The sequence below is a fragment of the Hippopotamus amphibius genome, chromosome 6, assembly GCF_030028045.1.
Source record: "Hippopotamus amphibius kiboko isolate mHipAmp2 chromosome 6, mHipAmp2.hap2, whole genome shotgun sequence".
Taxonomy (NCBI): Eukaryota; Metazoa; Chordata; class Mammalia; order Artiodactyla; family Hippopotamidae; genus Hippopotamus; species Hippopotamus amphibius.
Window position 1 is genome coordinate 130,787,112 of NC_080191.1, and position 25,048 is coordinate 130,812,159.

The following is a 25,048-nucleotide window of genomic DNA, read 5'->3' on the forward strand; positions in this document are numbered from 1 at the left end:
CTGTTAGCATTTGCCTTATGTATTGAGGAGCTCCTATGTTGGGTGCATAGACATTTACAATTGTTATATGTTCTTCTTGGATTGATCCCTTAATCATTATGTAGTGTCCTTCCTTGTCTCTTGTAATAATCTTTATTTAAGTCTAATTTGTCTGATATGAATATTGCTTCTTCAGCCTTCTTTTGACTTCCATTTGCATAGAATATCTCTTTCCATCTCCTTACTTTCAGCCTGTATGTTTCCCTCGGTCTGAAGTGGGTTTCTTGTAGGCAACATATAGAAGGGTCTTGTTTTTGTATCCATTCAGCCAGTCTGTGTCTTTTGGTTGGAGCATTTAATCCATTTACACTTAAGGTGATTATTGACATGTGTGTTCCTATTACCATTTTCTTAATTGTTTTGTGTTTGTTTTTGTAGGTCATTTCCTTCTCTTGTGTTTCCTCCCTAAAGAAGTTCCTTTAGCAATTGTTATAAGGCTGATTTGGTGGTGCTGAATTCTCTTAGCTGTTGCTTGCCTGTAAAGCTTTTGATTTCTCCGTCGAATCTGAATGAGATCCTTGCTGGGTAGAGTATTCTTGGCTGTAGGATTTCCTCTTTCAGGACTTTCAGTATATCCTGCCACTCCCTTCTGGCCTGCAGAGTTTCTGTAGAAAGATCAGCTGTTATCCTGATGGGTTTTCCCTTATATGTTATTTGTTGCTTTTCTCTTGCTGCTTTTAATATTTTTCTTTGTGTTTAATTTTCATTAGTGTGATTAATATGTGCCTTGGTGCATTTCTCCTTGGGTTTATTCTGTATGGGACTCTCTGTGCTTCTTGGACTTGATTAACTATTTCCTTTTCCATGTTGGGGCAGTTTTGCACTATAACCTCTTGAAATATTTTCTCAGACCCTTTCTTTTTTTCTTCTTCTTCTGTTGTGCCTATGATTCGAATGTTGGTGCACTTAATGTTATCACTGTGGTCTCTGAGACTGTCTTCCATTCTTTTTATTCTTTTTTCTTTTTCCTGCTGTGTTGCAGTTATTTCTGCCATTCTATCTTCCAACTCACTTGTTCTTCTACCTCAGTTATTCTGCTGTTTATACCATCTGTAGTATTTTTAATTTTAGTTATTGTGTTTTATTCCTGTTTGGTCTTTAGTTCTTCCAGGTCCTTATCAGATGTTTCTTGTATTTTCTCTATTTTGTTTGCAAGATTTTGGATCATGTTTACTATCATTACACTGAATTCTTTTTCAGGCAGTTTGCCTATTTCCTTTTCATTTATTTGGTCTTGTGGGTTTTTATCTTGCTCCTTTGCCTGCAAGGTGTTTCTTGTTTTCTCATTTTGTCTAATTTATAGTATTTGCTGTCTCCTTTTGCTATGCTGCCTACTCATAATTCCTCTTATTTCTGTTCTCTGCCCCCTGTGGTGGGGGTGGTCCAGTGTCTCCTGATGGGAGGGTCTGGTGCCTTCTTTTTGGTGTGTGGATCTGTGTCTTTTCCCTCTGATGAGTAGGGCCATATCAAGTGGTGTGTTTTAGGGCATCTGTGAGCTTAATATCCCTTTAGGTAGTCTGTGTGCTGATGGGTGGGTTTGTGTTCCTGTCTTGTTTGTAGTTTGGTGTGAGGTATCTAGCACTGGCAGTTGCATGCAGTTGGGCGAAGCTGGGTCTTAGACTCTGATAGAGGCCTCTGTGAGAATTCTCTGTGTGTAATCTTCCCTGTGGCTGAGGACTCTCTACTGGTCTAGCATCGTGGACTCGGTGCTCCCTCCCTAGAGCCTCTGACTTGACTTCTGGTCGAGGAATCGAGACTCCAGAGGTCGCTCATCCTGGCAATAAAGGCATTAAAAAAGGCTATACAAGCCCCAGACTAATGGTAAAAGTTAAAGTCAAACAAACAAATACTAAATCAAGGAAACACGTACATGCACAAGAGACACAAAAACAGAACCCCATAGAACATAAAGCACTAGAACAACCTGACAGAAGAACCCCAGAATGCAATCAGACAATTAAAGAGAAAACCAACAAAACTTCAAAACAAAACCAAAAACAAAAAAATAAACGAAAACCCCAGGGAAATTGTGAAAAAGTGAACCAAATAAAACAGGGACCAAATAGAAACAGGGAGCAAATATAACAAAGAGCAAGAGAACAACCAGATAGACTGAAGATCGCAAAATGAAATCAAACAATTATAATTAGAACTAAGATCAAGACAAAACCTAAAAACCAAAGCAGTGTGTCATTTGAATAATAAAGGAAGGAAACAGAGCAGACAAATAATATTGATTAAAAGTATAATTAGATAAAATAAAATAAAAAGGGATAGAACACAAAGCAACAGAAGAGCATAGTATGACTAGAAATATAAAAAGAAAGAAAAAATAAAATAAAATAGAAATGTATTAAAGAAGAAAAGAAGATAGGGGAGATAAACTCAGCACTACAAAAAAGCTAGCTAGAAATAGAAATATATAAAAAGGCTAAAAATAAAAAGTAAAAAGTAGAAATAAAAATATGTTATAAAAAGTGAAGATCCCTTAGGACTAAGAGCATAATAAAAAGAAAAAAAAAAGCTGGGAATGACCACAGAATCGATCAGATCAATAGAATTAATTATAATAATTCTGATTCCTTGGGGTCTCAGCCACAAGTGTCCTTGTACACTCCTTGAGCCTCAGGCGACCTTCACCTCCCCAAGAGGCCCTCTTCTGCCTCTGGGTTGGACTCTGGACCTACTGTGGGTCTTATAGGGTCCACTTAGGCTCTGATCTGGCCCAGTTCCTGTGTGTGCTTGCTCCCACAGTCCACAGCTACCAGAGCTAGACCTTTTTCATTTGTGAGAATATTCATTGTCTACTGAGATATTACAAAGACATAGGGTCTACGTAGCTGATCACAGGGATTTAGTCTGCAGTGTGTATATCTGATGGAAAGATTTTAGAACCTCTTCCTTAGTCCCCCTGTCCCTGGTTTTCAGCTTTGGTTTTGTCCCTGCTTCTGCATGTGGTCTAACCACCAGAGTCTGGTCCTGAGGCTGCCTTGCAGCTCTTTGGGTCTGCCTCAGTGAGGGTTTCCTCTTTTGTTCATCTGCGGATGCAGGTGTGTGGGGAGAGAGAGGCTTTGATAGTGGCTTCTCTCCCTGTGTGTGATGCAACAGTAGCACTGTGCTTGGATCGCAGGATCCCCAGGGATGGCGCTGAATGCGCAGGAATGCCGGTGGCCGTGGGTTTAGGAAATCTGGCCTTGGTGTGGTTCTTTACTGGTGCCTGGTGCAAACGCGCCTGAGGGGCAGCCCTTGTGGGCTTTCTGTATTACTCTGAGACCAGCGGAGCTTCCTTTATTATTCATCTGTAGGCACCAGTATTTGGGAAGAGAGAAGGTACAAGAGTCGCTCCTTCCCCTGTGTTCGAGCCAGCAGTAGCACCCTGCCTGGTGTGCTGGAGCCCTAGTGGTGGTGGTAGCACCAGTTGTAGAGGGAAGCTTGTGGGCTTGGGTGTAATAGGAGTCTCCAGAGATGTCCTTCTCCGCAGACTTCTGGCTCTCAGTTGCAGGCACCAGGCCAGCCCCGCAAGGGGCTTTTTCTATCCCTTGTCAACTCTGACAGCCAGGCCCGGGGGGGGCCTCTCTTTGTTGCAGGTGCTGAAAGAGAGGCTACAACAGTGGCTCCTCCCCCCTGCTTGTGAATCAGCAGTAGCACGCCACCACCATGGCTGCCCAGCTTTCTGCAGTAGGCATTCTCCACTGTGGATTTCTTCCATCCTGTCCCCTCAGTCCATCTCCCCACAGCCAACAATGTTTCTCACCCTGAACCAGTTCTCCAGTTCCCACATTCCAGCTCCCAGACCCCCTGTACAGCTGTGAACCCAGGTCTCAGTCTGGGACATGCAGAGCTGTGGTATGGATCCTCTGTGTGTTTCTCACTGTTTCCCGTCTGCCACATATTGGCCTCTTCACCCTCTTTGGACAGTCCCAAATGCCTCCCTTCTGACCCAATCAAATTCCGCATTGGAGAGGGAGTTTCCTCATCAGATAAGGGGGGTTTCCTCAAATTCGGCAATCTCTCCTCTGTTTTAGCACCCCCCACCCCCACCCCCAGGGTGCAGGACCTGTTCCTTTCCTTTCTTTTCCTCCTCTTTCTCCTTTTTTTTTTCCCCTGTGTCTTCCTGAGTTATGTTGGGATCTTTGCAGTCCTTTCTGGTGTCTAAGGTCTTCTGCTAGTAGTGTTCAGCGGTTTTCTGTGGGAATTATTGCGTCTTTTGATGTATTCCTGATGCATCTGTGAAGAGAGATGCACTCCACATCCTTCTACTTTGCTGCCATCTTTTTCCTCTCATGGAAATTCTTAATGGAGTATAAGGAACTAAAGCCTTGGATCACTTAGCAATCCAAACCACCTGTATTTTGTGATGCTGACACTTTAAAAGTTAGTTTGCAGGTCTTGTGAATCTCAACTACTTCTCTCTGGAAGTGACACACATGACTTTCTTTTAGGTCCTTTTGGCCAGCACTTGTCCCGTAACCTCACTAAACTGTAAGAGAAGGGATGTAAAAATCACAGGGGCATGTGGATATTCAGTGAAGAGTAAACATCCGTGACATTGCTACTTGGTTTTGTATGACCTACTTGTTTCCTTATGTGTAATCTGAGACTAATTAAAGACTGGAACAAGTGAGGTATTTTGTGCACTTATGGAGGACTGCTCTGGTTTTGCTCTGTCCTGGCTTCCTCTGTCCTAGTTTCTCTCTCTCTCTCTCTTTCTTATATGACAGTAACACTTTTGAGGTTTTATTAAGATTTGTTTCAGTACATTGCCTGGAGTACAGAGTACATGCTCAAAAACTGTTAGCTATCTCCATGATTATTGTGTAATTTTAAAGTATTTAGCATTTTTCACTAATAATTGTAATTGTAGCAAGACAGTAAAAGTAATATAAAATGCATGTGGCCATATCCACCACACTTTGTAAAATCTGTCAGTACTTTACAAATATTTTTTCTCCCCCACTCCAAGATTTGTTATTTGAAGCAAACACTGGGTTTCTTGTATTTCCTGTGGCCTTTTCTTTAATAGTTAAAGTATTCTGCACCTAATAATTGTGCAATAAATGTTTATTTACTGACTGCCTAGCAACATAATAAGGCTGTTGTATTTGCTAGAACTTGCAGACAATACGAGTATGTGTTTCAAAGAGTTCTTTGTGCTTTTGCTGAGTTAATTATTTATGGGCAGCTTTTAGAATGACAAACTGAGCAATGGGAATTTGTATCTAGGAAGTTGGGTAACACTTTTTGATAAAACCGAAAACAGGCAGGAAATTTCAGCATCTGGATGTTTCAAAACTGTATTTGCTTTGTTGCCAAGTAGAACCTGCAGAGGGGAAACATTATGGGAAGAAAGATGATTTTTCTTCTGATTATGGGGGTCCTTGGGGCATATTATCTTTATACACCTCTCCCAGAAAATATTGAGCAGCCCTGGAGACTAATGTGGATGACCACAAGTATGAACACTGTAACAAATTTGGTAAGTATAGACTTTTATTGGCTCTGAATGTGTAACAGTTTAATCAGGAGAAAATAATTATCTTTATTATTATTTTTAAAAAATTTCTGCTGTTTTGGAAATTTTGCTCTTAAAGTTTGCTTGCTGGTTTTAAAGTCTTTTTTATATTTTAACTATTCTTTAATGCAGAGTCCAACAGAATGACTGTGGTGGAGGTAGTCAAGTATATAGTTTCAATTTTAAATGTTGAAAAACAAAATGTGCTGGCTGAGAAAAACAAAAGGTCTTCTTGTGAGTTTCATGGCATGAATGCTGCCAGAATGAAGCATTTCAAGTATGAATATGAGAAATGGTAGGATTGAGCAGCACTGTGATTAGGTACAGAATTCTATGCACTAATCTTGTGTTCAAATGTGCAAATGCATTCCTACTAAAATATTTGTAAGCAAGTCAACAGGTAAAAGCCCAAGGGAAACAATGCACATGATTTCCAGTTGTAGAAGGGTGAGCTGCTGAGTGACAGGGCCACTGTGTGGCTGGTTGCCTACCTTTTGTCCAGGGCTGGCCCTCAAAGACCTGTGGTTCTTTTCTAATGAGGATAACTTCTTGGAAATGAAGCCACACAATTAGCTCCTTTGACTTTGTAGCAAATTGCCTTCCTGCAGCAAAAACAAAACAAAACCAAAAGCAATTCAGAGACAGCCTGGGTATTAAATCCTTGGCTCACTATCTCTTTCTTTGCCTTTGTTTTTAGTTATTTTAACACTCTCTTCTGGCACTTAATGTAGCTGTGAATAAGTGCAATGTATGTCTTATTTTTATTTTATTAGTGATTTGATCATTTTTAGTAATTTTATTAGCACATATGTTCTTGGGTAAGGGTTGGTTCAAATGGAATATAGTTTTAAGTCATTTTTTAAAAGTTATTCTTTTTTTTTAAAGCTCTTTATTCGAATATAATTGCTTTACACTCTTGTACCAGTTTTTGAGGTACACCAAAGTGAATCAGCTGTATTTATACATATATTCCCATATCCACTCCCTCCCGCGACTCCCACCCCCCTCCCTGTCCTGGCCCTTAAACATCACTCATCATCAAGTTGACTTCCCTTTGTTATACAGCGACTTCCCACTAGCTATCTGTTTTACAGTTGGTAGTGTATATATGTCTATGCTACTCTCTAACTACATCCCAGCTTCCCCTTAGCCCCCCCACCCCAGCCCCATTTCCTCAAGTCCATTCTCTACATCTGCATCTCCACACTTGCCCTGTCACTGGGTTCATCAGTACCACTTCTTCAGATTCCATATATATGAGTTAGTATAGAGTATTTGTTTTTCTCTTTCTGGCTTACTTCACTCTGTATGAAAGTCTCTAGGTCTATCCACCTCCTTACATATAGTTCAATTTCATTGCTTTTTATGACTGAGTAATATTCCATTGTATATATGTGTCACATCTTCTTTATCCATTCATGTGTTGATGGGCATTTAGGTTGCTTCCATGTCCTGGGTATTGTAAATAGTGCTGCAGTGAACATTATGATACATGTCACTTTTTGGATTATGGTTTGCTCTGGATATATGTGCAGGAATGGGATTAGTGGGTCATATGGTAGTTCTATTTTTAGTTTTTTAAGGAAACTCCAAACTGTTTTCCATAGTGGCTGTACCAGCTTACATTCCCACTAAGAGTGCAGGAGAGTTGCCTTTTCAATACACCCCCTCCAGCATTTATTGTTTCTAGATTTTTTGACGATGGCCATTCTGACTGGAGTGAGGTGATACCTCATTGTGGCTTTGACTTGCATTTCTCTAATAATTAGTGATGTTGAGCATCTTTTCATGTGTTTGTTGGCCATCTGTATGTCTTCTTTGGAGAAATGCCTATTTAGGTCTTCTGCCCATTTGTGGATTGGGTTATTTGCGTTTTTGGTATTAAGCTGCATGAGCTACTTGTATATTTTGGAGATTAATCCTTTGTCTGTTGCTTCATTGGCAAGTATTTTCTCCCATTCTGAGGGCTGTTTTCTTGTCTTGTTTATGGTTTCTTTTGCTGTGCAAAAGCTTTAAAGTTTCATTAGGTCCCATTTGTTTATTCTTGATTTTATTTCCTTTATTATAGGAGATGGGTCAAAAAAGATCTTGCTTTGATGTGTGTTATAGAGTATTCTACCTATGTTTTCCTCTAGGAGTTTTATAGTGTCTGGCCTTACATTTAGGTCTTTAATCCATTTGGAGTTTATTTTTGTGTATGGTGTTAGGAAGTGTTCTAATTTCATTCTTTGACATGTTGCTGTCCAGTTTTCCCAGCACCACTTATTGAAGAGGCTGTCTTTTTTCCATTGTATATTCTTGCCTCCTTTGTCAAAGATGAGGTGCCCACATGTGCTTGGATTTACCTCTGAGTTCTCTATTCTGTTCCATTGATCTACCTTTCTATTTTTGTGCCAGTACCATACTGTCTTGATCACTGTGGCCTTTTAGTATAGTTTGAAGTCAGGGAGCCTAATTCCACCAACTCCATCTTTCCTTCTCAAGATTGCTTTGGCTATTAGGGGTCTTTTGCATTTCCATACAAATCGTAAGATTTCTTGCTCTAGTTCTGTGAAAAAGGCCATTGGTAATTTGATCGGGATTGTGTTGAATCTGTAAATTGCTTTGGGTAGTACAGTCATTATCACAATGTTGATTCTTCCAATCCAAGAACATGGTATGTCCCTCCATCTGTTTGTATCGTCTTTGATTTCTTTCATCAGTGTCTTATAATTTTCTGCATACAGGTCTTTTGCCTCCTTAGGCAGGTTTATTCCTAGGTATTTTATTCTTTTTATTGCAATGGTAGATGGGAGAGTTTCCTTAATTCTCTTTCTGCTCTTCCATTGTTTTTGTATAGGAATGCAAGAGATTTCTGTGCATTAATTTTATATCCAGCTACTTTACTAAATTCACCAATTAGTGCTAGCAGTTTTCTGATAGAGTGTTTTGGGTTTTCTATGTATAATATCATGTCATCTGCAAAGAGTGACAATTTTACTTCTTCTTTTCCAATTTGGATTCCTTTTATTTCTCTTTCTTCTCTGATTGCTGTGGCTAAAACTTCCAAAACTATGTTGAATAATAATGGTGAGAGTGAACATCCTTGTCTTGTTCCTGTTCTTAGAGGGGATGCTTTCAGTTTTTCCCCATATAGAATGATGTTGGCTTTTGGCTTCTCATATATGGCTTTTATTATGTTGAGGTAATTTCCTTCCATGCCCATTTTCTGGAGAGCTTTTATCATAAATGGATGTTGAACTTTGTCAAAAGCTTTTTCTGCATCTATTGAAATGATCATATGGTTTTTATCCTTCAATTTGTTGAGATGGTGTATCACATTGATTTGTGTATATTGAAGAATCCTTGCATTCCACGGATAAACCCCACTTGTTCATGGTGTATGATGTTTTTAATGTGCTGTTGCATTCTGTTTACTAGTATTTTGTTGAGGATTTTTGCCTCTATATTCATCAGTGATATTGGTCTGTAATTTTCTTTTTTTGTGACATCTTTGCCTGGTTTTGGTATCAGGGTGATGGTGGCCTCATAGAATGAGTTTGGGAGTGTTCCTCTTTCTGCTATATTTTGGAAGAGTTTGAGAAGGATAGGTGTTAGCGCTTCTCTAAATGTTTGATAGAATTTGCCTGTGAAGCCATCTGGCCTTGGGCTTTTGTTTGTTGGGAGATTTTTAATCACAGTCTCAATTTCCGTACTTGTGATTGGTCTCTCTGTCTTGGAGGATTGTACTTTTCTAAGAATGTATCCATTTCTTCCAGGTTATCCAATTTATTGGCATATAGTTGCTTGTAGTAGTCTCTCATGATCTTTTGTATTTCTGTGGTGTCAGTTGTTACTTCTCCTTTTTCATTTCTAATTCTGTTGATGTGCGTCTTCTCCCTTTTCTTACTGATGAGTCTGGTTAATGGTTTATCAATTTTCTTTATTTTCTCAAAGAACCAGCTTTTAGTTTTATAGATCTTTGCTATTGTTTCTTCATTTCTTTTTCGTTTATTTCTGATCTGCTCTTTATGATTTCTTTCCTTCTGCTCACTTTGGGGTTTTTTTGTTCTTCTTTCTCTAACTGTTTTAGGTGTAAGGCTACTTTGTTTATTTGATATTTTTCTTGTTTCTTGAGGTAGGACTGTATTGCTGTAAACTTCCATCTTAGAACTGCTTTTGCTGCATCCCATAGGTTTTGGGTCGTTGTGTTTTCATTGTCATTTGCTTCTAGGTATTTTTGGATTTCCTCTTTGATTTCTTTAGTGATTTCTTGGTTGTTTAATAACGTACTGTTTAGCCTCCATGTGTTTGTATTTTTTACAGTTTTTTTCTTGTGATTGATATCTAGTCTCATGGCATTGTGGTCAGAGAAGATGCTTGATACGATTTCAATTTTCTTGAATTTACTGAGGCTTGTTTTGTGACCCAAGATGTGATCTATCCTGGAGAATGTTCGATGTGCACTTGAGAGGAATGTGTATTCTGTCGTTTTTGGATGGAATGTCCTATAAATATCAATTAAGTCGAGATGCTCTAATGTGTCATTTAAGCTTGTGTGTCCTTATTTATTTTCTGTTTGGATGATCTGTCCATTGATGTAAGTGGGGTGTTAAAGTCTCCTCCTGTTAATGTGTTAGTGTTGATTTCCCCTTTTATGGCTGTTAGCATTTGCCTTATGTATTGAGGAGCTCCTATGTTGGGTGCATAGACATTTACAATTGTTATATGTTCTTCTTGGATTGATCCCTTAATCATTATGTAGTGTCCTTCCTTGTCTCTTGTAATAATCTTTATTTAAGTCTAATTTGTCTGATATGAATATTGCTTCTTCAGCCTTCTTTTGACTTCCATTTGCATAGAATATCTCTTTCCATCTCCTTACTTTCAGCCTGTATGTTTCCCTCGGTCTGAAGTGGGTTTCTTGTAGGCAACATATAGAAGGGTCTTGTTTTTGTATCCATTCAGCCAGTCTGTGTCTTTTGGTTGGAGCATTTAATCCATTTACACTTAAGGTGATTATTGACATGTGTGTTCCTATTACCATTTTCTTAATTGTTTTGTGTTTGTTTTTGTAGGTCATTTCCTTCTCTTGTGTTTCCTCCCTAAAGAAGTTCCTTTAGCAATTGTTATAAGGCTGATTTGGTGGTGCTGAATTCTCTTAGCTGTTGCTTGCCTGTAAAGCTTTTGATTTCTCCGTCGAATCTGAATGAGATCCTTGCTGGGTAGAGTATTCTTGGCTGTAGGATTTCCTCTTTCAGGACTTTCAGTATATCCTGCCACTCCCTTCTGGCCTGCAGAGTTTCTGTAGAAAGATCAGCTGTTATCCTGATGGGTTTTCCCTTATATGTTATTTGTTGCTTTTCTCTTGCTGCTTTTAATATTTTTCTTTGTGTTTAATTTTCATTAGTGTGATTAATATGTGCCTTGGTGCATTTCTCCTTGGGTTTATTCTGTATGGGACTCTCTGTGCTTCTTGGACTTGATTAACTATTTCCTTTTCCATGTTGGGGCAGTTTTGCACTATAACCTCTTGAAATATTTTCTCAGACCCTTTCTTTTTTTCTTCTTCTTCTGTTGTGCCTATGGTTCGAATGTTGGTGCACTTAATGTTATCACTGTGGTCTCTGAGACTGTCTTCCATTCTTTTTTTCTTTTTTCTTTTTCCTGCTGTGTTGCAGTATTTCTGCCATTCTATCTTCCAACTCACTTTTTCGTTCTTCTACCTCAATTATTCTGCTGTTTTTAGCATCTAGGTTATTTTTAATTTGATTATTTTGTTATCTATTACTGTTTGCTTGCTCTTTTGTTCTTCTGAATCCTTATTAACTGTTTCTTTTATTTTCTATATTTTGTTATCGAGATTTTGGATCATGTTTACTATCACTACTCTGAATTCTTTTTCAGGCAGTTTGCCTATTTCCTCTTCATTTATTTGGTCTTGTGTATTTTTATCTTGTTCCTTCATCTGTGACATATTTTTTGTCCTCTCATTTTCCCCCCACTTTGGATAGGTGGGATTGTGTTCCTGTCCCACTGGGTGTTTGGCCTGAGGTTTCAAGCACTGGAGTTTGTAGGCTGTTGCTTATAGCTGGGTCTTGGTGTTGAGGTGAGAACCTCTGGGAGACCTCACTCTGATGAATATTCCCTGGGAACTGGGTTTCCCTGTTAGTCCAATGTTTTGGACTCCGTGCTCCCACCTCAGGAGCTCAGGCCTGACCCTGGGCTTGTGAATCAAGATCCCACAAGCCATGTGTAGCAGGAAAATGAAAAAAATTTAAAAAAGAAAAGTAGGAGAACCGCAGAACAATAGCAAGATAAAAAAATATGATAATAGGAAACTAAGGGATGTGTTAGAAAAAAAACGATGGAGCAACAACTGGAAGGTAGAACAACTGCAATAGCCTATGTGAGGAGGTAGGAAGGAAAAAAAAGAAAAAAGGAAAAAGCCAGGAAAGGCCTTGGCTGTGGGGGCAGGGCTTAGACAAGAGCAGGGGTGGGTGGTGGGGGAGGTTAGTCAATGGGAAGGGCCTATGCTTAGAAAAGGCTCTGGGGGTGGTGGGGAATGGGGCTTAGGCCCAATGAGGCAGAGGGGCCCAGGAATGCCTCTGGTCCTGGGGGCAAAGGACCAGGTCAAGGTACCCAGCAGGCTCCCTGGGCCCAGGTTGATGGGAGAAATGTTAGGCACCTCCCCTTGTCCTCCAATCCTGGAGGGTCCCTCCCCCTTGGGTTCGCTTCTTTCTAACCCCCTCTCTCCTATTCCCCTAGAACCCTCACTGCTGCAGAGGGCACTGGAAGGTAGGAGACCAGACTCTGATGCCCAACAGGCTTCTCAGGGCCAACTGGGCTAGGGTAACACCTGTATCACTTCCCCAGATCTCCCAGTCTCGTAGGGTCCCTGTCTGCCGCTCTTCCTCTCCCCTGCCCCCCACTCTCCTAGGTCCCAGGCAGCTGGAGGGGGCCCTGGAGTGTGAAAGACCAGGTCTGTGAGCCTAGCAGGCTTCCCAGAGCTAGTAGGCAGGGGAAATACCTTCTCTGCCTCCCTTGATCCTCCAATCCCAGAAGGCCTCCTCCCGTTCCTGCCTCTCCTCTCCTCCCCTGCTTTCCTTCTACATCCCTAGGACCAGTGAGACCTAGAGGGGCCCCTCGAGGACCAAAGACCAGGCCTGGGGGTGCAACAGGCCTCCCGGTGCCAAGTGGGTAGGGAGATTTCCCGCAGCATCTCCCCTGATCCTCCGGTCTTGCAAGGTCCCCCCACCACTGTCTGCCTCTCTTCCTCTTCTCCTCTCCTCCCTCCCTCCCACGCCTGTATGACCCACTCAGCCGGAGAGACCTAGGGACCAGACTCTGGAGCCCAGCAGGCCCACCAGGCCCAAGTGGGCAGGGGAAAGGTCCTCCGCACCTCCCCTGGTCCTCCGCACCTCCCCTGGTCCTCTGCTTCTGGAACATCCCACCACCAGTCTGCCTCTCTTCCTGTTCCCCTGCCATGCTCCAACGTCCCTGGGACCAGTGCATCTGGGAGGGGACCCTGGAGAGTTGGAGACCAGGCCTGGGAGCCCAGCAGGCTTCCTGGGCCAGTGGGCAGAGGAAATTCCTTCTGCTCCTCCCCCAATCCTCTGATCCCAGAGGGTCCCTCCTCCCTTCTGCCTCTCTTTTTTCTGTGCCGCCCCCCACTTCCCTCCTGTACTTCTAGGACCAGCGGCTGGGAGGAGCCTTGGAAGGTGGAGAACCCACCCAGAAGAAATACGCGGCGGTGCCTCCCCTATTCTTCTGACCTGGAGAGATCCCCTCCCACCTCCACTGTCTGCCTCTCTCCCTCCCCCCCACGACCCCAGGACCCTTGTGCCGTAGGGGGGCCTGGAGAGTGAAGGACCAGGCCCAGGAGCCCAGTCGGCCTCCCTGGCCAAGAGGGCAGGTGAAACACCCTCTCGCCTCCCCGTCCCCCAGTCTCAAAGCCCCCACCCCCACCTGTCTGCCTCTCCACCTCCTCGCCCCTCCTCCCTTCTTCTCACACCCCCAGGACCCAGGCAGCCCAGAGGGGGCCTTGGAGTGTGGAGAACTCTGCTGGGGAGCCCAGCAGGCCCCCAAACCAGGGAGCTCAGCAGACCTCCTGGCCTCCTGGGCAGGAGAAACCCAGTTGCAGTTTCCCCATCTCCCCAGCCCCCAACGGTTCCTCCAGGCGGGAACCTCCCCCCTCACCCAGCCACCCCCCAGGGGCTCCAGTCCCTTTGGGCTTCCCCTTTCCCACCCCCCTGACTTCCCCCAGGTCCTACCTGGTTGCTCTGGGGTTCCTGTGGTCTGCTTGGGCCTCAGGTCCCCCACCGGCCTCCGGCAACTGATCAATTTGTGGGGAGACACGATCTCTGCATCTTCCCATGCCCCCATCTTCACTCTGCCTCCTAAAAGTCATTCTTGAATTATATTTTAAAAATATTTATTTTGGGTCGTTGTTTTTATTTCTTTTATTATTTGGACTAATTTACATGCACATGTAATCCTTGTTTGTCTTTGGATGTCATTTTCTCTCTGGTACTTTTTAATCGTTTTTTACAATTTTCTTTTGTTTTTCTCATTTCTATCATGTATAATACCTTGCTTGAATTTCTTTTACTTTAGTGTTTATTTCTGAAATTATTTTGTCTTTTTTCTTATTCTTTTTTCTGACCTATACCAGTACCATTTTTCAGTCACCCCTTCCTTTTGATTCGTGATCACCTCCAAATATCTGCCTATATCTTCCTTGACTATGTTTATTTCTGTTTTGTGATATTTCTTCTTATTCATTCTGCAGCATTGTGTAATTGATTTCATCTGATTTGTACCAACTTTTTTCTTGTTTATTTTCTTCGTGTGTTGGAGGCTATTACTATTTTCCTTATAGTACATAGTACCCTGCATGAGTGTGTTTTTTGTTTTTTGCATTAATGTTATGCATACACCTTTTGTATTACTTCTATTTGGATGAGATGGCCTTTCTTTGATAAACTTACAAGAATCTACTTGGGAGTAGAGCTAGGGTCAAGACATTTTTTTTAAAAGTATTTTTGCTCACTCACTCCTATCACTATATTTATATACATAAAAATTTCTAGTAAAAAACAATCAATATTTACTCCAAGAATAAAAGAGACTCACCATGGTCAAAGACTCCCATGAGCAGAACTGAAACATAATGAGGCTTGATTACTGGGACAAGTAGCTAAAGAAACTCAAAAACTACCCAGGAATGCCCAGAGGTAACTGGGTAACAGGTGTCTTTGTGATTGTTTCTTTGTTCTTGTTGGTTTTTTTTGCATTGTGTGATTTCCTACAGAAGAAATATGTAGATTTACCATAAAGCTTTCAGTCTTTTGTATTTTTAAAGGAAAAACTTTGATTTTGTAAGTACATCAGATTACTATATAATACAGCATCTTTTCAAAACCTCTAAAAACTCCATCACTCTTTGAAGTGGCCAGATTTTTTTTTCAATCATTCTCCCCAATCCCAAAAAGAAAAAAAAAACAAAAAAATTCTTGGTTGAATTTAATGCCATCTGGTCCTACCTGTTCTTTACTAATCATTTTGAGCATAAGCTAAAGAATGATAATTCAGATTTTTAATAATCCTGTGATGAAGATAAATGGAAGGCATTGAATACAGTCAACTATCAGGTAGTCTGTGATGCAGCGTTATCTCCTAGAATAGGAATATCAACTACATTTAACTAAAATGCCCACTCTGATAGATTGCTAAGCATTACCCTGAAAGGTAATCTGAGACTCTAAAATGACTCTGAGGTGGCATCTAGGCTTGGTAAGAAATAACACTGCAATCAACACTGTCAGACCTGTCCCTGGTTTGAGATGACAGGCATTTGTGAAAGCATTTTCCACCCTTATACTAGATTGTAAGGTTTTACTTAGTTGCATTGGGACAATTTGAAGCTTCCTAGGTTTGAGGCTATTTAAAAAAATATATTAGTTTTATCATCATCTGTTCTCCTTTTTCTACATTTGCAATTGATTCTTCCAGCCCTTTTTACTTCTTTCTGCTGCTGTGGCCTTCTTAAAGATATCACCAGTTGGCCGCGAGAGCATGAACATATTGAAACATGATGATCATTTGAGTGTCCAAATTTTTGAATAACTACACTTTATATGCAGATTTTTGACTGGGTGCAGCCAATGGCATAGGCACTGTTGCTCAATAATATTTTTTTTAGGTGATAAATCCTTGTGTGAATGATTAACATACACAAAGCAATTTTGTCCATATACTGAGGGATATAAATTCCTGCATTGGTCAGAATTTTCCCTCTTTATCATTTGGTATTTCAAATTTACATCAAAAATTACTTTTAGGGTATAGAGGCAGTATAAAGAGTATAAGATAATCTGAGAAGATAGGACCATAAGCTACTACCCTAAATTCATCATACTTCATCAAAGAGAAAGTCAAAGAAACTGTAAAACCCTTGTTATTCAGTTGAGACTACAGGGACACTGGGCAATATCTGAAGCACACTGGTGACTTCTTAGTCTTTTGTTATGTATTTATTAAACTTCCTAGGACACTCTAAAAACTTGTGAAAATACAAAGTCACCTTAAAATTTTTTATACTTGGTACTTTCTTACACAATGTGTTATGATTACTATTTTCATGTAAATACTCATCTTTAACTTATGTAACATTCTCTATCATTTAAATAATATTGGTTTGAAACTAAATAATCTTATTCTTTGCAGATAAAATACTTGAGTCCAGTGATTTTTTTTTTTTTTAGGTTTTTTTATTTTTATTTTTTTTTATTTTTTGGGGGGTACACCAAGTTCAATCATCTGTTTTTATACACATATCCCCAGTCCAGTGATTTATATTTTGAAATAGGGCCTTGTATATTCTTTTTTTTTTTTTTTTTTTTATTTTATTTTATTTTATTTTTTTGGGGGGTACACCAGGTTCAATCAACTGTTTTTATACACATATCCCCATATTCCCTCCCTTCCTTGACGCCCCCCCCCTCGATTCCCCCCCACCCTCCCTGCCCCAGTCCTCTAAGGCATCTTCCATCCTCGAGTTGGACTCCCTTTGTTATACAACAACTTCCCACTGACTATTTTACAGTTGGTAGTATATATATGTCTGTACTACTCTCCCGCTTCTTCTCAGTTTCCCCTTCACCCCCCGCCCCCTCCCATACCTCGAGTTCTCCAGTCCATTCCCTGTATCTGCTTCCCTGTTCTTGTCACTGAGTTCATCAGTACCATTTTTAGATTCCGTATATGTGAGTTAGCATACAATATTTGTCTTTCTCTTTCTGACTTACTTCACTCTGTATGACAGATTGTAGTTCTATCCACCTCATTACATATAGCTCCATCTCATCCCTTTTTATAGCTGAGTAATATTCCATTGTATATATATGCCACATCTTCTGTATCCATTCATTTGTTGATGGGCATTTCGGTTGCTTCCATGTCCTGGCTATTGTAAATAGTGCTGCAATAAACATTATGGTACAAGTTTCTTTTGGGATTATGGTTTTCTTTGGGTATATGCCCAGGAGTGGGATTACTGGATCATATGGTAGTTCTATTTGTAGTTTTTTAAGGAACCTCCAAATTGTTTTCCATAGTGGCTGTACCAACTTACAGTCCCACCAACAGTGCAGGAGAGTTCCCTTTTCTCCACACCCTCTCCAACATTTGTTGTTTCCAGACTTTGTGATGATGGCCATTCTGATTGGTGTGAGGTGATACCTCATTGTGGCTTTGACTTGCATTTCTCTGATGATGAGTGATGTTGAGCATCTTTTCATGTGTTTGTTGGCCATCTGTATGTCTTCTTTGGAGAAATGTCTATTTAGGTCTTCTGCCCATTTGTGGATTGGGTTATTTGCTTTTTTGGTATGAAGCTGCATGAGCTGCTTGTATATTTTGGAGGTTAATCCTTTGTCCGTTGTTTCATAGGCAATTATTTTTTCCCATTCTGAGGGTTGCCTTTTAGTCTTGTTTATGGTTTCTTTTGCTGTGCAAAAGCTTTTAAGTTTCATGAGGTCCCATTCGTTTATTCTTGATTTTATTTCCATGATTCTAGGAGGTGGGTCAAAAAGGATGTTGCTTTGATGTATGTCAAAGAGTGTTCTGCCTATGTTTTCCTCTAGGAGTTTGATAGTATCTGGCCTTATATGTAGGTCTTTAATCCATTTGGAGTTTATTTTTGTGTATGGTGTTAGGAAGTGTTCTAATTTCATTCTTTTACATGTTGCTGTCCAATTTTCCCAGCACCACTTATTGAAGAGGCTGTCTTTTTTCCATGGTATACTCGTGCCTCCTTTGTCAAAGATAAGGTGCCCATATGTGTTTGGGCTTACTTCTGAGTTCTCTATTCTGTTCCATTGATCTTCCTTTCTATTTTTGTGCCAGTACCATACTGTCTTGATCACTATGGCCTTGTAGTATAGTTTGAAGTCAGGAAGCCTGATTCCACCAACTCCGTTTTTCCTTCTCAAGATTGCTTTGGCTATTCGGGGTCTTTTGCGTTTCCATACAAATCGTAAGATTTCTTGCTCTAGCTCTGTGAAAAATGCCATTGGTAATCTGATCGGGATTGCATTAAATCTGTAAATTGCTTTGGGTAGTACAGTCATTTTCACGATGTTGATTCTTCCAATCCAGGAACATGGTATATCCCTCCATCTGTTTATGTCATCTTTGATTTCTTTCATCAATGTCTTAAAGTTTTCTGCATACAGATCTTTTGCCTCCTTAGGCAGGTTTATTCCTAGGTATTTTATTCTTTTGGTTGCAATGGTGAATGGGAGAGTTTCCTTAATTTCTCTTTCTGCTCTTCCGTTGTTAGTGTATAGGAATGCAAGAGATTTCTGTGCATTAATTTTGTATCCTGCTACTTTACTAAACTCATTAATGAGTGCTAGCAGTTTTCTGGTAGAGTCTTTAGGGTTTTCTATATATAGTATCATGTCATCTGCAAAGAGTGATAATTTTACTTCTTCTTTTCCAATTTGGATTCCTTTAATTTCTTTTTCTTCTCTGATTGCTGTGGCTAACACTTCCAAAACTATGTTGAATAACAGTGGTGAGAGTGGACACCCTTGTCTTGTTCCTGTTCTTAGAGGGAATTCTTCCAGTTTTTCTCCATTGAGAACAATGGTGGCTTTTGGTTTGTCATATATGGCTTTTATGATGTTGAGGTAATTTCCTTCTATGCCCATTTTCTGGAGAGCTTTTATCATAAATGGATGTTGAACTTTGTCAAAAGCTTTTTCTGCATCTATTGAAATGATCATATGGTTTTTATCCTTCAATTTGTTGATATGATGTATCACGTTGATTGATTTGCGTATATTGAAGAATCCTTGCATCCCAGGGATAAACCCCACTTGATCGTGGTGTATGATTTTTTTAATGTGCTGTTGCAGTCTGTTAGCTAGTATTTTGTTGAGGATTTTTGCATCTATATTCATCAGTGATATTGGTCTGTAGTTTTCTTTTTTTGTGACATCTTTGCCTGGTTTTGGTATCAGGGTGATGGTAGCCTCATAGAATGAGTTTGGGAGTGCTCCGCCTTCTGCAATATTTTGGAAGAGTTTGAGAAGGATAGGTGTTAACTCTTCTCGAAATGTTTGATAGAATTCGCCTGTGAATCCATCTGGTCCTGGGCTTTTGTGTGTTGGGAGATTTTTAATCACTGCCTCAATTTCTGTACTTGTGATTGGTCTGTTCATGGTTTCTATTTCTTCCTGGTTCAGTCTTGGAAGATTGTATTTTTCTAAGAATGTATCCATTTCTTCCAGATTATCCAATTGATTGGCATATAGTTGCTTGTAGTAGTCTCTCATGATGTTTTGTATTTCTGAGGTGTCCGTTGTGACTTCTCCTTTTTCATTTCTAATTCTGTTGATTTGCATCTTCTCCCTTTTTTTCTTGATGAGTCTGGCTAATGGTTTATCAATTTTGTTAATCTTCTCAAAGAACCAGCTTTTAGTTTTATTTATTTTTCTTATGGTTTCTTTCCTTTCTTTTTCATTTATTTCTGCTCTGATCTTTACGATTTCTTTCCTTCTGCTCACTTTGGGGTTTCTTTGTTCTTCTTTCTCTAGTTGTTTGAGGTGTAAGGTTAGGTTGTTTATTCGATATTTTTCTTGTTTCTTAAGGTAGGACTGTATTGCTATAAACTTCCCTCTTAGAACTGCTTTTGCTGCGTCCCATAGGTTTTGGGTTGTTGTGTTTTCGTTGTCATTTGTTTCTAGATACTTTTTGATTTCCTCTTTGATTTCTGTAGTGATTCCTTGGTTGTTTAATAGTGAATTGTTTAGCCTCCATGTGTTTGTATTTTTTGCAGTTTTTTTCCTGTAATTGATATCTAGTCTCATGGCGTTGTGGTCTGAGAAGATGCTTGATATGATTTCAATTTTCTTGAATTTGCTGAGGTTTGATTTGTGACCCAAGATGTGATCTATCCTGGAAAATGTTCCGTGTGCACTTGAGAAGAAAGTGTAGTCTGTTGTTTTTGGATGGAATGTCCTATAAATATCAATTAAGTCGAGATGGTCTAATGTGTCATTTAAAGCTTGTGTGTCTTTATTTATTTTCTGTTTGGATGATCTGTCCATTGATGTAAGTGGGGTGTTCAAGTCTCCCACTATAATTGTGTTACTGTCGATGTCCCCTTTTATAGCTGTTAGCATTTGCCTTATGTATTGAGGTGCTCCTATATTGGGGGCATAGATATTTACCATTGTGATATGTTCTTCTTGGATGGATCCCTTGATCATTATGTAGTGCCCTTCCTTGTCTCTTTTAATAGTCTTTACTTTCAAGTCTAATTTGTCTGATATGAGTATTGCTACTCCAGCTTTCTTTTGACTTCCATTTGCATGGAATATCTTTTTCCATCCCTTCACTTTCAGTCTATACGTATCCCTTGGTCTGAAGTGGGTTTCTTGTAGGCAGCATATAGAAGGGTCTTGTTTTTGTATCCATTCAGCCAGTCTGTGTCTTTTGGTTGGAGCATTTAATCCATTGACATTTAAAGTGATTATTGACATGTGTGTTCCAATGACCATTTTCTTAATTGTTTTGGGTTTGTATTTGTAGGTGTTTTCCTTTTCTTGTGTTTCCTACTTAGAGAAGTTCCTTTAGTACTTGTTGTAAGGCTGGTTTGGTGGTGCTGAATTCTCTTAACTTTTGCTTGTCTGGAAAGCTTTTGATTTCTCCCTCAAATCTGAATGAGATTCTTGCTGGGTAAAGTATTCTTGGCTGTAGGTTTCTCTCTTTCAGGGCTTTCAGTATATCCTGCCATTCCCTTCTGGCCTGCAGAGTTTCTGTAGAAAGGTCAGCTGTTATCCTGATGGGTTTTCCCTTATATGTTGTTTGTTGCTTTTCCCTTGCTGCTTTTAATATTTTTTCTTTGTGTTGAATTGTCGTTAGTTTGATTAATATGTGTCTTGGTGTATTTCTCCTTGGGTTTATTCTGTATGGGACTCTCTGTGCTTCTTGGACTTGGTGAATTATTTCCTTTCCCATGTTGGGGAAGTTTTCCACTAGAACCTCTTCAAATATTTTCACAGACCCTTTCTTGTTTTCTTCTTCTTCTGGTATGCCTATAATTCGAATGTTGGTACGTTTAAGGTTATCACTGAGGTCTCTGAGGCTGTCTTCTAGTCTTTTTATTTTTTTATCTTTTTCCTGCTCTGTGGCGTTTATTTCTTCCATTCTATCTTCCAACTCACTTATTCGTTCTTCTGCCTCAGTCATTCTGCTGGTTAGAGCATCTAGAGTATTTTTAATTTCAGTTATTTTGTTATCCATTGCTATTTGTTTTTCTGAGTTCTTATGAACTGTTTCTTGTACTTTCTCTAATTTGTTATCGAGATTTTGTATCATTTTTACTATCATTACTCTAAATTCTTTTTCAAGCATTTTTCCTATTTCCTCCTCATTTATTTGGTCTTGTGGGTTTTTTTCCTGCTCCTTTGCCTGCATGGTGTTTCTTTGTTTCCTCATGGTTGTCCAAGCTTTTGGGGTTGCTTGTCCTGGTGATAGAGGTGTTTATAGAAGACTGTCCAAGCCTCAGACTAATGTCCAAGTATTGGAGTAGACGAATATTCAGTCAATGGAAGCAGGTGTGGGTGGGGGTGGTTGGAAGGAGGGGGCATAGGTGTGGTGCTGCAGGCAAGGAAACTATCTTCTCTTTGTTTCTCAATTGCAAAGTTCTTCTTCTGGTGCAAAGGTTCTCATCACAACATCTTGGGATAACACAGAAGCAGTTGCTGAAGAAACTTGCCCTATCAGGAAAGTGTTAAAATAGGCTCCATCACTCTGCAGGGAATGATTATGGAGGCTGAGAAGTTCCATTATTTGCCGTCTGTAAGCTAGAAACCCATGGAAGCCAGAGGTGTAGTTTCCAGTCTGAGTCTGAAGACCTAAGAACCAGGAGGTGTGTTATGGTGTAAGTCTGAGTCCAAGGGCAGGAGAAGACTGATGTCCCAGCTCAGTAGTCAGCCAGGGAGAAAAAGAGTGAGAGAAGGGGTGGGAGAGAGAGAATCGGGCCTTGTATATTCTGTACGTAACTTTGATTTAAAGCCAGAGGGCCAACTAAATTAGCATAAATGATTTTCTTGGGAAAAATGTGGACACTTACTTTGTGTCATAGGTTGTAGAATTTTTAATAGTTAAAATTAAATAAATAAATGCTTATGACCTGACTATCACCTTTCTATGTTAATGTTTAAAATAATTAAACATTATTTCTGCATTTAGCATTGTAGAAGTAAAGAAGATGGCAATGGTCCACTGGAGGTCAGAGTCTCCACCCCTTCTGTAATTGCAGAGAGGAGCAGGTAGGGGACACCACGGTGCTGGGGACGAGGTCAGCATGTGTGGAGCTGTGTGTATGTGGAAAGGGTGTCCAGAATGTGGAGAAGACCTGGAACATCCTTACAGCTAGAATAGTTGGCCTGCCAAGCTTGTCAGGCACTGACTAAGCATTTGCATTTCACTCTCACTGGCATGAAGTTCTACTCCTCTGACTGCAGTTGTAACACGAAGGCAGTCATTTCTTGAAAGTATGTGCTTTTTGTGAGTCTTGTCTCGAAGTCTGTTTGGGTCAGCTGCTGGGCACCAGTAAGGAGGGGTATTTGTTTGCTACTTGAACCAAGTGTAGCCTGAAGTGAGCTGGGAAATGCAGCTGGCCATGGGAAACACCCCCATTCTTCTGGACTCCAAGGTGCCCTCAGAGTTAGGCTTCTGCCCAGCTGCTTACACTCATGAAAGTTCTGTGAATACTGAGGGACCCTTGACCATTGTATCCACTGTCAGCCCTCTCTTTTCATTGGGCATTTCATAATGATGGCCACTACGGGACAGCATATTGTCTGTTCAGGAGTGACACATGCCTCCAGGGTCAGACCTGGGATTAAGTCTCACATCTGGCACTTATTGTACTGTTGCAGAAATTGGTCTGTCGAGAAACCAAGCATCACACTCGGAGGGTTGGAGAATTCAGATTTATTAAGCCAGTGGCCCCAGACGAGCTAATGCTCCAAAGTTCTGGGCCCCGAGCTCAGGGTGAGCTTTACTTTTATAGGAGTCAGTGCACATGTTTACAGTTAGCATTGGTTAGATTGGTTACTTGGTTTACTGAGCACAGAAGCTTCCAAGCAGAAACTTACAAGAGCAGGTGCCGAACATTCCATATTTAGCAAAATATCCTATGGTTACATTTGATTGCTAGGTCATCCTGTTTTTGTTTTTCCTTTTTGGCACAGCAAGCATATTTTATAAAAGCAGAACAAGCATGGAGTTATTTTTAGCTGAGTGCAAGTTTCTAATTTTCCTCTTCAGTACCACTAGACATGAACAGGTCTCTTAACCTCTCCCACCTTAAGATACTCAGTTGAAAATCTGGGAATATATTACTGTTTACCAGATTTTAGTAAGAGTTGAATGGATACAAAATGGAAAGCATAATATTGGGCAAAGATTAAAAACAGTAAGTGTAGTTATTGATGTCTATCTCCATATAACTGCCAGTATTGTTACTGGATGTCTGTGATTTTTACAACCAGGTATAATCATGTGAAAACACTTCCCAGCTGAACCTTGGCAATACTTAAAAAAGTATTAAAAATCATGACCAAATAAAATTTGGGGGAAAATACCTAAGGTTTTATAGGGATAGATTGTGAAGTAAAATTTACGTTTTTAGGCAGGACAAGAAAATTAAACATAAAGTTCTCTCTGTGTTTGTTTGGGCCTCTTCTCTCCCTCCCTAATGCATAATGTGTACCTGCATTACACATTAACCAGAGCTCCTTAAAGATGGGAGTGCCTGCTTGAGTGTAAGGAGAAAAATTTTTTTCCTTATCTTCTGACTCTAGCATTGTAACTTCTTAAAAGAGCATCATTCTTTCCCAACTGTGTAGGGGGTCATGGTGACTTACTGCCCACTTTGTATGTGCTTGCCTGGTGTTGTATCTTTGGTAAACTTTATATAAAATATCAGGATGTCGTTTGATGTATGACCCTTTGTCTCAAAAATGTATATGAGTGTACCTTTGACTTCTAGCAAGTGGAACCGTACTGAGACCTTTCTGAGAGTCTGTCTCCTTCAGTGGGTTATAATCCTCAATTTGGCTTGAATAAAGTTCTCCTTTTTCTTCTTAACTTGATTGTTAGTTGAATTTTCATCCACATAAATATAAACATGGATATTGATGCACATATGAATTTGAACATGGATTAGATATGAATATACATAAGATATACAGCTCAATATAGATATAGGCAGCATATTATGTATGAGAGAATATATGTATTAAAAGCTGTTAGTTGTCTATCTACCTACCTACCTACCTACCTACCTTCCTATCATCAATCTGTTTGTTGATTACATGCCACCTTTTACCATTTCTTTTGACTATAGCTAACCTCCTAACTTCAGAAAAATCTAGTTACAACTCCTGAGTACAGTATATGTACACATCATAATACTATTGATTTTGTCTCAAATTAGTCAGAGACTTTAGACTAAATAATACAGAATAATAACGGGAAATGATCTTTTAATACATGAATTAGAAAATTATAAATAGAATATGGTCAGTTTAACTCTCAGGTTATGTTTCACAATGCCCACAGTTTAAAAAACAATTATTGTTTTAAGTACAGACAGTCCCCGCTTTACAATGGTTTGACTTATGATTTTTTGAATATACAGCAGTGCAAAAGGGATACAGATTCAGTAGAACTGTACTTCACATTTTGACTTTTGATCTTTTCCCAGGCTAGAGGTATGTGGGAGATACTCTCTCATGATGCTGGACAGAGAGCCGCAACTCCCAGTTAGCCCATTGATCACAAGCGTAAACAACCTATACACTTACACCATTCTGTACCCTTACAACCATAGTGTTTTTCACTTTCAGTACTGTATTCAATACATTCAATACTTTATTATAAAATAAGCTTTGTGTTAGATGATTTTGTCCCACTGAAGGCTAATGTAAGAGT

At 39.9% G+C, this 25,048-nt stretch overlaps 1 protein-coding gene across 1 annotated transcript in view; it reads left to right on the forward strand.

Annotated features, from left to right (window-relative positions):
- The first annotated feature begins 5,221 nt into the window (after window positions 1-5,221).
- LOC130855884 (arylacetamide deacetylase-like) overlaps window positions 5,222-25,048 on the forward strand; it is a 45,432-nt gene continuing 25,605 nt past the window's right edge. Inside the window, 1 exon segment of the mRNA XM_057739918.1 lies at window positions 5,222-5,515. Within this exon segment, the coding sequence (XP_057595901.1) occupies window positions 5,378-5,515 (138 nt within the window). The 5' untranslated portion in view covers window positions 5,222-5,377.